The sequence below is a fragment of the Aulostomus chinensis genome, chromosome 20 (genome assembly GCF_037954235.1).
Source record: "Aulostomus chinensis isolate RoL2024-O1b breed Wild chromosome 20, RoL_Achi_v1.0, whole genome shotgun sequence".
Lineage (NCBI taxonomy): Eukaryota > Metazoa > Chordata > Actinopteri > Syngnathiformes > Aulostomidae > Aulostomus > Aulostomus chinensis.
The window spans coordinates 6,395,231-6,410,176 of NC_141339.1; the positions used below are offsets into that span (position 1 = coordinate 6,395,231).

The 14,946-nt window shown below is 41.6% G+C and overlaps 1 protein-coding gene and 1 pseudogene across 1 annotated transcript in view; one reads left to right on the forward strand and one right to left on the reverse strand.

The window, feature by feature from the left end:
* Positions 1-14,946, reverse strand: part of mdn1 (midasin AAA ATPase 1) — a 73,094-nt gene that overhangs the window by 50,854 nt on the left and 7,294 nt on the right. Inside the window, exons 9-15 of the mRNA XM_086188864.1 lie at positions 12,993-13,107; positions 11,941-12,125; positions 8,029-8,110; positions 7,753-7,848; positions 7,111-7,223; positions 3,632-3,780; positions 3,442-3,502 (exon numbers count right to left, since the gene is read on the reverse strand). Of these exons, the coding sequence (XP_086044990.1) occupies positions 3,442-3,502; positions 3,632-3,780; positions 7,111-7,223; positions 7,753-7,848; positions 8,029-8,110; positions 11,941-12,125; positions 12,993-13,107 (801 nt within the window). The remainder of the gene's footprint in view (positions 1-3,441; positions 3,503-3,631; positions 3,781-7,110; positions 7,224-7,752; positions 7,849-8,028; positions 8,111-11,940; positions 12,126-12,992; positions 13,108-14,946) is intronic.
* LOC147242679 (uncharacterized) lies at positions 3,838-5,716 on the forward strand (annotated as a pseudogene).

A 14,946-nucleotide genomic window follows, 5' to 3' on the forward strand; every position in this document is an offset into this window, starting at 1 on the left:
CACAACAGATTGGTTTAGTGCTCACATCACTGCGGATGCGCCCCGATCCGCCTGTCAATCTCCCGCTCCATCCTACCCTCACTCATGAACAAGTTCCTGAGATACTTAAAACTCCTCCACCAGAGGCAGGACTTACCCCCAGACCTGGAGTGGGCAGGCCACCCTTTTCCGGTTGAGGACAATGGCCTCAGACTTGGAAGTATTGATTCTCATCCCTGTCGCTTCATATTCGGCTGCAAACTGCCCCAGCAAGAGCTGGGTTTGTGGTTTGATAATGGTAAGAAGATCACATCCTCTGCAAAAAGCAGGGATGGCATCCTCCTGACACCAAATTAGACACCTTTGACAACCCGGCTGCACCTAGAAATTCTGTCCATAAAAGTTATGAACAGAATCTGTGACAAGGGGCAGCCAATCCTCACTGGGAACAAGTCTGACTTATTACCGACAATGCGAACCAGAGGCCCACTCCTCCGGTAGAGAGACTGAATGGCCTTTGAAAGGGGCCATCCACCCCATAATCCCGGAGTAACCCCCACAGGGTGGTCCTAGGGACATGTTCATAAGCCTTCTCAAAATCCACAAAACACATGAGAGCTGGTTGGGCAAACTCCCATGCCCCTTCCAGCACCCTAGTGAGGGTAAAGAGCTGATCCACGGTTCCACGGCCGGGACAAAAACAACATTGATCCTCCTCAATCTGAGGTTTGACGATCACCCTAACCCTCCTCTTTGCTGCCTCAGCGACTTCTGCCCCAGAGATTCAGTGATTGGACAAACCCCCCCCCCCCCCCCCCCATGGAAAACATGTTGGTAGGACTGAGGAGTTCCTCAAAATAATCCTTCCATCGTGCAATTATCTCCCCAGTTAAAGTCAGCAGCCTCCCCTCCCCTCCCCTCCCTGTCTCAAACAGACAATTTGCCAGAACCTTTTTGGAGATGACTGATAGTCATTTTCCATGGCCACACCGGACTCCTCCCACGCATGAGTTTTTGCCTCAGCGACCCCCATGGCTGCACACTGCTTGGCCTGCCGGTACCAGTCGGCTGCTTCTGGAGACCCACAGACCAGCAACACCCTGTGGGCTTCCTTCTTCAGCCTGATGGCTCCCCCACCTCTGGTGTTCTCCAGTGGGTTCGGAGATTACCGCCGCGATCGGCCCCAGCAGCCTTGCAGGCCACAGCTCACAACAACCACCTCGACAATGGCAGAGCAGAACAGGGTCCATTCAGTCTTAATGTCTCCCACTGCCCCCAGGATGCAGTTGAAGCTCAGCCAGGGTTGGGAGCTGAAGATCATCTTGACAGGTTCTTCAACCAGGCGTTCCCAGCAAACCCTCACTACTTATTTGGGCCTACCAGGTCTGCGTGGCAGAGCAGAACAAGGTCCTTCCAGACTCAATGTCTCCCACTGCTCCCAGAATGCGGTTGAAGCTGAGTCACAGTTGGGAGTTGAAGACCATCTTGACAGGTTCTTCCACCAGGCATTCCCAGCAAACCCTCACTACTTGTTTTGGCCTACCAGGTTTGTAGGGCATCTTCCTCTGCCACCTGATCCAACTCACCACCAGATAGTGTTAAGTTGACAGCTCAACTCCTCTCTTCACCAGAGTGTCCAGAACATCAGATCAGATGATACGACTATAAAATCTATCATCGACCTGAGACCTAGGATGTCCTGATGCCCCGTGCACTGTTGGACATCCTTATGTTTGAACATGTTGTTAGTTATGGTCAAACTGCGACTTGCACAAAAGTCCAATAACTGGACATCACTCAGGTTCAGGTTGGGCCTGCCATTCCTCCCAATCACGCCCTTCCAGGTCACACTGTCATTGCCCAAGTGAGCATTGAAGTCCTCCAGTGCAACAATGGAGTCCCCAGTCAGGGCGCAATCCATCACCCTTCCCAGGGACTCCAAAGAGGGTGGGTACTCTCAACTGCTGTTCAGCACATAAGCATAGACAACAGTCAGGACCCTAAGGTGCAGGGAAGCCTTGTCCATGTAACCTTTTCAGCCTCAAAGGCCTGGCCACCAGATGCTTGCCAACAGGCCCCTACACAGGGCCTGGCTCCAGGGTGGGGCCAGGCCCTGTGACCCTCCGGGTTGGGCACACAGTCTCTTTGTTGTTGTTTTATTTCCCATGCAGTGTCTTTTGAATCGTTCTTTGTCTGGACCTTCACCTAGGACCAGTCTGCCTTGGGTGACCCTACCAGGGCTAGGCTCCTTAAGGCACTTAAACTCCTCCACCACGATGACGGTTCCAGGAGTAGCATACATATTTATGAATTATTTATTACTTTTTAAAGCAGTGATCAGGGGTGGCAACTTGAATGTCGTTGTGTTGATACTCCATATTTTATGAAATGACGAATACAGCTTCTATTCTATTCTATTCTTTCTATGTTTTTTAATCTGTCAACCAGCAATCAAAATGAGAAGTTGCCAGTGCTTTACGAGGTATGACGTATTGATCTCATTTTTAGGGCCTGAGCCAGAAGGTACTTCTGGCGAAGACCCTATTACGTTTGCTCGGCAGAGCAACACATTAGCAGCACTAAAAACACTAAAAACACACACTAAACAGTGTCCCAGGCCCCCCCAACACCCATGAGGCAACTGGGCCAGACGGCCCGGAGCCAGTTTTCATTTTTACCTCTTATTTTCCACCACATCAAGTTAGTATGACTTTACAGTCCTACATAACATCTTATTCTCAAACAGCCCTTCCAAACATTTAGGTTGGTATACATTATTGGTTAGAATAATTTTTTCAAAAATATTGAACATATCATGTATGTTTTAAAGCCACTGGTCTCTCTGTGGTTTGTTTATTTGATGGACGTGGTTAGCAAGCCAGCATCGATGCTCACAAAGTGAACGGGCCAAATGATGGCCAGCTAGCAAATGGGGTAATTTATATATTTCAAACATCTAACTGCCTCATTGTTTGATCTTCCCAACACTGGTTGTGTGTGATGCAGGTGCCAGGATTTGAGAAGGAAAAAAATACTGTATTAGCTAAATTAATTAGCTCTCTGTGCTAGAACTGCTTAGCATGCCAGCAATAACACTAACAAAGCTAATAGTCTGCCTGACAGTCAGCTAGCAATTTGTCTAAGTAGGTAGTTGGCAAGGTGGTCACTTTGGTTAGCAACTAAATAATACAGTATAATGCCACCAATTTCTATGTGCAACTACTTTTATGAAAGCATGAATACAATCCATGGAATCATATCCACGATATATTATTTCCAAACATTAGCTGTGACATGTACAGTAGGGGCAATGTTTTGACAAGGAAACACAGTACAAGGAATAAAACAGATCACTTACTACCAAAATAAATTGTTGAAGATAAACAAAGACTTAGTGGTAGAAGACTGTTTTGTGATAAAAACAAACTTATTTTGAAGCAGCTTGCACAAATGGCAACTCACCCTCCAAGTAAGTCAGCAGTGTCGCTCTGCTGGTTCATGTTCACAACTCGCAACTTGTTTCCTGGAAGAAATTAACCAAACTCAACTCTATTTACAGACATGAGGGTAACTTCAATCAAGAACACTGAGCAGTTATTTGTAATGGTTTGAGCTGTGCTCTGTCTGTGTCTCCTCATGAAGCCAGGCTCACCTGTGACTCTGGCCAGGTGTTGCACAGTGGAGGTCTTTCCAGTCCCTGTCTCTCCCACGAGGAGAACAGGCTCGCCCTTGGCCACACACATTGCTAGCTGCTCCAGCAGCACAGCAGCAGGTCGTGTGGCGGCAAACGTCTGGTTATCTCTAAACAGAGATTTTCAAACACACATTTTGTTATCATTATGCACAGGCTTCTAGGATATGGGGTCAAACTACAAAGTATGGATTTGAAAGTTTCATATTGTATATACGATACAATTTATACATTGAATTGAAAATTGTTTTTTTTAATTTATGTACAATAAATCAGTTTTGAAAAAAGTGGTCTGCACACTGTCAATGCTACAAAGGAATTTATTAACAAACAGAGGCAAGGTTTTCATCCGTGGCATCTTCATCAGGCATTGAGAAAAAACGAGTGAGGCGGCTTATATCACATGACCCTAAACAGTGTACCAGTCTGGACAACACAGCGCACCCAAAAAAGGTGACATGGCATAACATATGCCCGAAAACACTGGCTTACATGCATTGCATATAACCAAAAGAATCATCAAAGCTATTAAAACTATGTATCACATATCACACATGTATCACTATGTACCTGTTATGTATGTGCAATAAATTAGCAAAAAAATTGAACTTTTAAAAAAAAATATAAGGCATTTCAACAGCATTATACTGCACGGATGTGTTTTGAATTCTCCCTACCTCTAACCATGAAAACTTGAAGATCTCGATGATGCAGAACAGCAATAGTCCCACATTCAATTAAAATAAAACAAAAAAAGCTGCTCAGGGTTCTTTTAGACCAATTTATAAAGATACGTTAGATACAACACAACACATTCAATGTCAAATCCTGCAACAAGATACACCCTCAAAGTAAGAGACTGAGATGAAGTCACTCAATGACAGATTGCACAGGATTGACATGTTGTGGAAAGCGTGTGACTGCATTTTCTGTTACTGTATGTTGCTGAATGTCGTGCTTTGCGTTTTTGTGCCAGCTAAAGTTTGATCATCCCTGCTGACTCATAATTACGCAGATTAATGTACCTGTTAAAACTGTATAGTCAATTGCATTACTTGGCCGAAGCTTAATAGACCACCTGTCTTATAGCGACGATGTTTCTGCCTCTCCTTTAGAGATGCTGATAAGTGTATTAAACGTAGTTTGTTTGTAGCGCTGGAGGCAAGGTTTAGTGAGGTTGAATTGGCGTGTTCCGCACTGATGGATTCAAACAATTAGCTGCCCCCATCGGCTGGTGTGGACCGCCCTGGCTTAGCTCCGACTAGCTTTCCCCCGGCAACTCCAGAGCAGCTGTGATACCAGGGCAGCTGGATGACTGTCTGAAGGAAGCATAGTCCTAAGCAGAAGCCTACTGTCAGTGACCAACCACCGGTTTACGTTTGTAATAGGTTTTCCCCACTCTGCAACACGCCCGCTGAGAAAATGACTCTGGTAACTGGAAGTTCCATCCTGAGGAATGTGGAGTTAAAGACACTGGCAACCACAGACAAATGTATTTCAGGGGCCAGGGAAGGTGAAGTCAAATCAAATTTAAAACTGCTGTCTAAACGTAACCGTAAATACAGGAAAATTGTTTTTCACGTCAGTGGTAATGACATCCGACTACACCAGACGGAGGTCACTAAAGTAAATATTGACTCGGTGTGGACATTTCCGAAGATGATGCCGGACTCTGTAGTGTTCTCTGGACCCCTGCCTAATTGGACCAGCAATGATATGTTTAGCCGCATGTCATCTTTCAACTGCTGGCTGTCAAGGTGGTGTCCAGGAGACGAGGTGGGCTTCATTGATGACTGAAGAGCCTTCTGGGGGAGACCTGGCCTGATTAGGAGAGACCGCATTCATCCCATGTTAGATGGGGTTAAGCATTTCTGGAAATATGGCCAAGTTTATTATAAATCTAAAACCCTGACAACCCAGAGTTCAGACAAGGAGGCAGAGCTGCAGTCTTACATACTTCTCTGCGTGTCCACTAGGGCAGTTACCCTACCAAACCCCCGTAGAGACTGTCTGTCCCCCAGCCTGACAGTTTATTCACTCAAATAGTATTAGAAGAGGAGTCAAACAGAAAAACCTCATCAAAATGAACACGAACACCAAATTATTTCAAAAGAATATAAAATTATATGTGGACTATTAAATATCAGATCTCTGATGCCAAAAGCAGTATTAGTGAATTAAGTAATATCTGACAATCGCATTGACCTGCTCTGTCTCACTGAAACCTGGCTATGTAATGATGATTACATCAGTCTAAATGAATCAACTCCTCCTAGTCACATTAACACTCATATTCCTGCCATTTTTTATAGAAGTCTCACAATAAATCCCAAACCCAAAATAAGTTTTCATTCATTTGAAAGCCTGATTCTCAGTTTGTCTCATTCATCTTGGAAAACACTACAGCTGCTTTTATTTGCTAGTGTGTGCCATCCTCCTGGTCCTTACTCTAAATTCTTAGCTGAATTCTCAGAGTTTATATCCGGTTTAGCTCTTAAAACAGATAAACATTATTGTAGGTGACTTCAATATTCATGTGGATGTTGATAACGACAGTTTGGGTACTGCATTTTTCTCTTTTCTAGACTCAATTTGTTTCCATCAGTCTGTACATGAACCCTCTCATTGTCACAACCACACCCTCAACCCGACGTATGGAATTGAAGCCGAATATCTAGTCGTATTTCCACAGAACGCGCTTTTATCAGACCATCAATTAATCACTTTTGAATTTGTACTAACTACACTCCACTAAGGAAAACTGTAGCTTCCAGATGTTAGTCTGATCAGGCCATAACCTTAGGAACAACTTTGGACTCTACTGCCCCACTAAAAAAGAAAACCATGAAACAAAGGAAACAGAAAACTGTTGCCTGATGTGCTTGCTCATTGCAAATTTTAAGGTGTAAATTCAATGGAGGAGTGTGGTGCTAGACCTGCTCCACTTGGAAAGTGTCATGAGATAACTTTTATTGTGGGGCTATACAAATAAAATTGACTTGACTGAATTTGAACTCATTTGATTCAGCACTCTTGAATTATTAAGATTTTATTAAATGTATTTATCAAAAAATAAATAGAAATCTAAATGATTAGCTCCTCTCCTAAACCATGTTCAGAATACTTTTAATGCTTGTTTCATCACATGCATACACAGCTTGGTGTTTCCATTCATGCATAAAGTCACACGTTTCAGTTTGGTTTTAGTCTAACATTTTATACCAGTTCATATTGGCTTTTGGAAAAATTTATGTGAATATTTGAGTGTGTCTCAGTGACTTAGCCATTAGATGGCTTTGTTTATCATCACATATTTTGAAATCAATTCCATGTTTAGTCAATTTCCCAACAGCAGGTCTATTTGCCTCAATTCGCTGGTGAATGTTGGCACACCAACTAGCTGGCTGATGCATAAAGTATACGCAGGATGTCCTACTTACACACTCAGATGCACGGCTTCGGTTTGCTTCCGATTCAGAGTCACTCTGCCCACGGAGGCCTCCAGTTCGGTCAATGAGATGCCAGGCTGATACATCTGACAGAAGTGGTGGGTCTTGAGGCAAACAGTAGTGAGATATCACAATCACCATGAGCGTTTACTGGATAAAATGTATCTTCTCAAGGAGGGAGGACAATTAAAATCCCTGTTGAATACATCAATTCATGAATTATCAGGGTTCATGCCTGGTTGGATAAAGCCAAAAAGGTTAAAGTGTCCTCAGAAAAATGTGAATTGCATAAAATCACCATCAAAACAATTACATGCAGTGTAACAATATGATATTTAGGTGTCTGCACTTCACTAAGCATTAATCCCTTATATCAGTGTTTCCATGGTAACTGAAGGGCACATGTGATTTATGGTGACAGTAACTAGTGTGTAAGTCTTAGTCTAAACCCAGGCCAGGGAACTGTCTCAGATGCTTCATGCAACTCTCCAAACCAAACCCCCAGCTTAGGGAAATATTTTGCCAAAGGTAGAAAATTCTGGCATTTTTAACCCTGTGCCCAATATTCCATTGGCCAAGATAGAAGATTTTTGCAAGATCACCCAAATGTTTTTTTTTTTCTTCCGAAAATACCTTTTCTTTGGAGATATTAAGTTTGCTTCCAATAATCTCTGCCATTCGCAGTCGACTTTCAGAATAAGACAGCATCGCCGTGAAGCAGTCAAGAGCCTGATAGAGAGAAACACCACGGGTAGATTAAATCACCATGACCTTGACAGGTTTTACATACTTAGGGAAGGAGTTTTCCCAGTCCTGAGCATTATGAAACACATTTGTATTTTCTGTCAGCTGTAAATAAAATACATTTATCTTCATTTTATAGCTTTTTCAGAAATAAAATCCACTAACCTCTTGGAAGACATGTTGTGCTGTGGCTGAGGAGCTGTTGTCAAAGTTGGCACTGGTTCGCTCACACCATTTTAGTAAGTCCCTGTAAAATTGGACAAGCAATCCTTTCATGATATCATGATTTAGGTAACAGTTGTCCCTGCATGCAAAGTAGCAGAATAAAACAGAGGTTTTGATACACCCAAGACTGCACTCTTCCATTTCACTATCACAGAGAGGGATGCTCATGTGCCCACTGCTAGAACTGTGAAGGTTCCAGATTTGGCTTTTTATGAAAAGTATTTGTTGGTATGTAGAGAAATAGCACTTGGAATAGTGAAAAATGCACACTGCATGATCTCAAAATGAAAAATACATTTTACAATTGTGTAATATTGGGTAACGCAACGCCAGACAGCTCAACAAATGCATGCTGCTCAACTTGGACATCAGAGCTTTCCATGAATTCAAGTGTCATTTGAACATGACTTTTATTTAAATTAAAAAGCCTATAAATATATAAATATATGTTTTTTAATAAGCTATTGATAGGAATACAGCAAGTCCAAGCAAAAAGGGGATTCCAGTTCTACATTCAAGTTACAAATTGAGTTCAAGCTAAAAAAAAAATTTGAGCAAAATCTGCCTGATTTGCTGTACATTTCAGGTAAAGTTGGAAAATTAGCATTATCTCATAAAATATGAGCTTATATAAATACATTTCCAAACCCCCAAATTCAAAATGTATTCTTTCATTTTGTTGACATGCTGGGGTTAGGAACATTTTATAAACAAACTTTGTTTTAAATTTAGCTCCTATTTTATTCACAATAAAAAAAATGACCTAAAGATCTCAACCAAAAAAACAGATCAGTTATTCATGGAAAGACAAATGCTACCCCAAAACAAACAAACAGTAGCTGCCAAACCATGTAAATTGTTAATTTTTAAATTGTTGAGCAGCTGATTTAGCAAAGGACAATACTTTTTTTGAATTAAGATTTGTTACCTAGCTAACATTAATTGACATTAGCTTGTTAGCTTAATTTTGTAAACATCAATTACACGTATCTAGTACATACAGTATACTTGCTATCAGTCAGCTCAGACTTTTAACACCCAAACAGAGAGAGTGTGACTTTACTCTCTGCTCAGGATGCAGGAATCCACAATAAAACTGAGAAAAAAATAGCTGTTTGCTGCTACATTTAGGTTATAAATCTAATTTACAGAACCTATACCAAAAGAATAATGTTTAGTCATTTCACAACAGAAAATACTAAAACAAGCATGACTGTGAACTTGTCTTGCTAAATAGCATAAACCCTGATGACCTACACCAGAGCATTCAGCCAAGCTATAAAGTTAATTACATTGATCCATGAAAAGCATATGTACTATTGAAGTGCAGAGAATGGAAACTACCAACACATTGATTCATGACTGAGTCTTCCTAAACACAGCTTCTATAGGCCACAATCAAATATGGAGAATTTAAGAAGCACCACATGGCCAGTAGGGAAGGGACATTGCTAAGTGAGTAGGCATTTATACACCTGATACTATGGTGACGTACAGAATCTGTGACTCAAGGATGTTGTCCAGAGGACAGTCCGATCAATAATCTATCGAACACAGCAGCAGCTAGTGGAAAGCTAATTAAAGTCATAATGGGCTTTTGCTGCAGCCTGCCTGGTAACTGTATTTGGGTGTGAATTTGACAAGTGGTAAAGTAGAAAAAAAATATCTTTAGTTTTGTCATGACCATGTGTCGTGGAAAAGAGTGAAAATAAGTGAATTGTAAATCTGATTCATCTCTTTCATCAAAGAAGCAAAAGATGAAAAGATTGGGTCTTGTTCATAAAATGTTCATACACACTGTAGGTCTTTTTTAGGCATCAATTTAGTCTTACAGACATGAAGCAAAGCCTGGTGGAGATTTGACACCCTTTGCTCCTGGCATCTATTGTGTACCTTTTGCAATTGACGATCAATCCAGCTTGCAAAGACAATACAAAAAAAGCTTTGCTTCATGGCCGTAAGACTAAATTGAGACCTAAATAGTCCTAAAGTATGCAAGAAGAAAATTTGTGCACATGATCATTTCATGAATGAGACCCATTTACATGCTGGATTGATGAAAGCCACGTGACTCAATCCAACTTTGCTGCTTCTCAATGAGTCTAAGGATGATCTTCGTGTTAACACCTGTAAGTAGATGACTTACTTTCATGAAGTTATATTAACTGAACTGTCTCCTGCCCTACACAATTCATGTAAAATCCACACCTGCACCACACATAAAGAACTGTCCCCATGGATAAATATCATACCTTGGCAAATGAAACATTGTTTAGCAGGGTGGACGATGTGAACTGTTAAGACGGATGCTGCCATGGGAACCGATTAGACAGGAGTCTGGTCTATATATGTATGCATGCCAAAGCAGCATAATTATTTGGTAGTTGTATAAACTTTAGAGACCTAAATCATCACTTTCTTCCAAGAATGGAATGTAATCAACTTGTAAATACAGCATTTCAGCAACAACAGCTTATGTTAAAGAAGTTAGTATTTCTTGTTTTTGTTTTTTTTACAGAAGGTATAGACACCACAGTCCTCTGGTACTTTGCCCCCTATTGTAAATTGGAGTGTTAAATTTGAGGTGTTTGCCTGGAATGGCATTTCTTTTACATCAATAACTGAATAGTAATGTGATATAAGATCAAACTTTGTGTGCAAAGTATTTTCAGGAAGATGAATATTTTTCACCTTCTCAAGAGCACAGCAGATTTATCTGTTTTCGTAACAGTCAAGTGATTATGGGGAAATAGGGCAACGGACGACCATGTAGGCAGTATGAGCATATAAATAACCATGTAATAATATTATGTATGTCCTTCAGTATACTGTGCCTGATGTGTGTGTCAAATCATGCATTATCTAAATTTTCTATAATCTACTTTTTTAAACTTGATTAAATAAAAGTTAAGTGGCAGATATTGACCTTATTATAAACATACCATTTGGTTTAATATGCAGTTGCACTGAAATGAATAATGATGAGCTCACTTAATTTCATGATTATAATATTAAAGTTGCCAAGCAGGATGACGTAGGGTGGTTATTTTAATTTACAATTTAATAGTATCAAATTTTAAATTTTAAAAAAATGCTCACAAAAGTATTATGCTGGCAGTTTCTAGCAGTTTTTTTGAGTATAATTTATACCAGAAATCAGAATTATATGGACACACTACATGACCATGATGTGGTGACAATCAGGAGGATGAGATGCAAAAGAAGTCATAGAGCCTGTTTGCACCTGGTTTCAAAAGTGGTCAGCCTTAATAACAGGTGTGTACACACTTGAATGCATCTACAGAACTGATCACTGATACCATATTCCGAGGTCAGTCAGGGCAACTCAGGACCACATTCTTTTAGGTCGTGTGTAGGCAAATGTGTCCATTGAAGGAACGCATCTTGAGCTGATGTCCTTTGTTTAGTGGAATTACCATTCCTGAGTGCACAAATGGTGGTGTAGTATAAAATGTCTGATCATGTGAACAGCTCATATAGAGATTTTTACTGCTGCAATAAACATCTTTGGCAGGTTGGTTGTTAGGAACAAGCATCTCGCTCACGCTCTAATTTCTGACTTATAAACACAAGGAAAGTATCACTGGCTGCGCCGCTATCTCTCTCTTATTAAGAGTTAATGTCGCTTGACCTTCAGCTGATATCTAAAAATAACATCTCACTCTCTCTCTCTCTCAGAATTTGTGTGTGTGTGTGTGTGTGTGTGTGTGTGAACTCGCTTGCCGCAGCTTTCCATTACTGATCAGAAGAGATCTTAATCCTAGGTATGCTCAGGGCCTGCCACCTTGGGGCAGGAGTAAGTTAGGAATTGTGCAATGACAGGTGCCTCACCTCAGTGAGAGAGCTCTCCCCTCCAGCTGCGACGGCTTCTCTTCACACTTGTGCTGCTGGCTTTCATTGGGGCCTTGGAGGCTGTTCACGTCCACGTCAGAGTGTTTCTCCCCAGTCAGCTGACAGTAGATATCCAGGAGACGATCTGCCACCACTGTCAGCCTTGGATACCTGCTGACGAGCACCTGTAAACACAGGAAACACACAAAGTAAGTTCTATTTATATACACAGTATATATTCATATATCACATTAACTTTACAATTAATTAAATTATTTTGAGGTCACATATATCTACTTCTATGACTTCTTACAGCAGGAAGCAACTTGTGTTTTTAACTACAGGAACACACACTCTGGGGAGCCTAAGGACACACACAGTCATCAAGTCATTAAGAGTGTATATAAGGCAGGATGTAAGCACTCCCCTTCCAGTGCTGTCATTTGCCTCAAAATACCACATGGATGATTAAAAGGAATTGGTTTTACTGTTAAAAGTCATTAAAAGTGATGGTATCAAATAGTTTTAATACCGCTAAATTGTTTGCCTCTGTTTATAATCTACTCTGTGGTGTAGACAAAGACAGGAATTTCACATAATTTCCAATATCTTTTTAAGCTAAATGAACATTTGCATTATTCCAGCAAACCAGTACTCAGATTTGCAAAATGAATAGTGTTTTTGCATTACAACAGTTGTCACAAGAGCCTGAGATTTATTATCAGGGGACTGACAAGTTGTCTTTGCCAACTCCTTCTATGATTTCTTTTTGACTTTATGACTTTTTGGGGGGTAAGTCATGAACAAAAATGCAGAAACAATTCTGAAAACCTCAAGAGCCAGACTTTCATTGATTATAATTTACTAACTATAAACTCTGTGCAACACATCAGTTTAATTCTTTTCATTGAAACTATGTAAATTGCATCCTCCCTATTAAATAAAATTGAATACTACCCTGCCATAACACACAGTACAAATATAATAAAACACCAACTTCTTGAAAAGTTATGGTTAAATAACATGGTTTTAATATTCCTCTCAACTCTTACCTTCTTCAGCTCTCCTCTTGTCATGTTGCCCATTTGCAGCTTGGTCCAGTATTTATCCAACAGTGTTGCATGAGAGTTCTGTGGTTTGTGCCAGCTCCCGCCACTGTAGGTCATCCTGTCAAACACAAGCATGACTATTATTGGCTGAACTAGCGAGACGATTATTGAAGACAGTCCATAGCTGACTTTAAGTGACAGTCATAAAAAGGGTATTACTGAGATGTTACACTGTTAGGTGAACCTTGAAGTGCTAAACCTGAAGCATCTTAGCATCACCGTGGGTTTCTTTCAACCAAACACCAATTGGATTTTTACAATGAATTTTAGATTAATTCAAGAAATAAACTCTTCATTAAACGAAAGAAAGATAATCTCACAAACAATATCACTTTTGAAAGGAAAATAGAAAGTACAAAGTTAATTTTATGAATTGTACAAACTACACATCTGACACCCCCCCCCCCCCCCCATCTCTACAACGAGCTTGGTGTGTCTTCCATTTTTGGCTTGATGACATTTACAGTAATGTTTCTGACAACCTTATCTTACCATCGTCTCATTTAAGCATATGGTAGAAAACATTGTTTCAAAGAGACCTAAACAGTTAAAAACTAACAAGTATGGTATTTCTGCAGTACATAAATATTTCATGCAGGAGAACAAAATGTTAAACTATATTAAGCTTGTCCATTCATCCATCCTTCCATTTTCTTCCGCTAATTCCTGTTAAGGGTCATGGGGGGGCTGGAGCCTATCCCAACAGCTACAGGCGAGAGGCGGGGTACACCCTGGACAGGTCACCAGTCCATCGCAGGGCCAACATGTATAGACAAACAACCATTCACACTAACATTCATACCTACGGTCAATTTAGAGTATCCAACTAGCCTAGTCCCCAACGGTGGGAAGAAGCTGGAGTACCTGAAGAGAACCCATGCAGGCACGGGGAGAACATGCAAACTCCACACAAAAAGATCCAGTGCCTGAGCCCAGACTTGAACCCGGAACCTTCTTGCTGTGAGGTGACAGTGCTAACCACTGCACCATATTAAGCTTGTGTGAAACCATATTTCTGAGATTTCACGAATAGCCATTGACTCTCAGATGAAGACAGGAGGCATTTAACAACTTATTTCAAAATCAAATAGGTACTGGCAAATGTTACAAATAGTCGCAATCGTCTAGCGCTTTATCCGGTTGGTCTGGGTCGCAGGGGCAGCAGCCTCAGCAAGGAAGCCCAGACTGTCCTCTCCCCAGCTACTTCCATCCATTCTTCCTGGGGAATGCTGAGGCGTTCCCAGGCCAGCCGAGAGATGTAATCCCTCCAGCGTGCCCTGGGTCAGCCCCAAGGCCTCCTCCCAGTCGGACATACCTAAGAAACCTCCCAAGGGAGGCATCCAGGAGGCATCCTCACCAGATGTCCGAACCACCTCAACTGACTCTTTGCGACATGGAGGAACAGCGGCTCTACTCTGAGTCCCTCCTGAACGACCGAGCTTCTCACCATGTCTCTAAGGGAGAGGCAGCCACTCTGCGGAGGAAACTAATTTCGGCCGCTTGTATCAGTGATCTTGCTCTTTCGGTCATTATCCAAAGCTTACGACCACAGGTGAGGATCGGAACGTAGATTGACCGGTAAATCAACAGCCACGCCTTTTGGCTAAGCTCCCTCTTTACCACAATGGACTGGTTTAGCGCCCACATCACTGTGGATGCCGTCCCAATCTGTCTGTCAATCTCCTGCTCCATCCTACCCTCACTTGTGAACAAGATTCCAAGATACTTAAACTCTGTCACCTGAGGAAGGACCCCCCCCCAACCCAGAGTGAGCAGGCCACCCTTTTCTGGCTGAAGACCATGGCCTCAGACTTGGAGGTGCCACTTTACATACGGCTGCGAACTGCCCCAGCAAGAGGTCGTGGCTTGATGGAGTTGAGAGGACCACATCATCCGC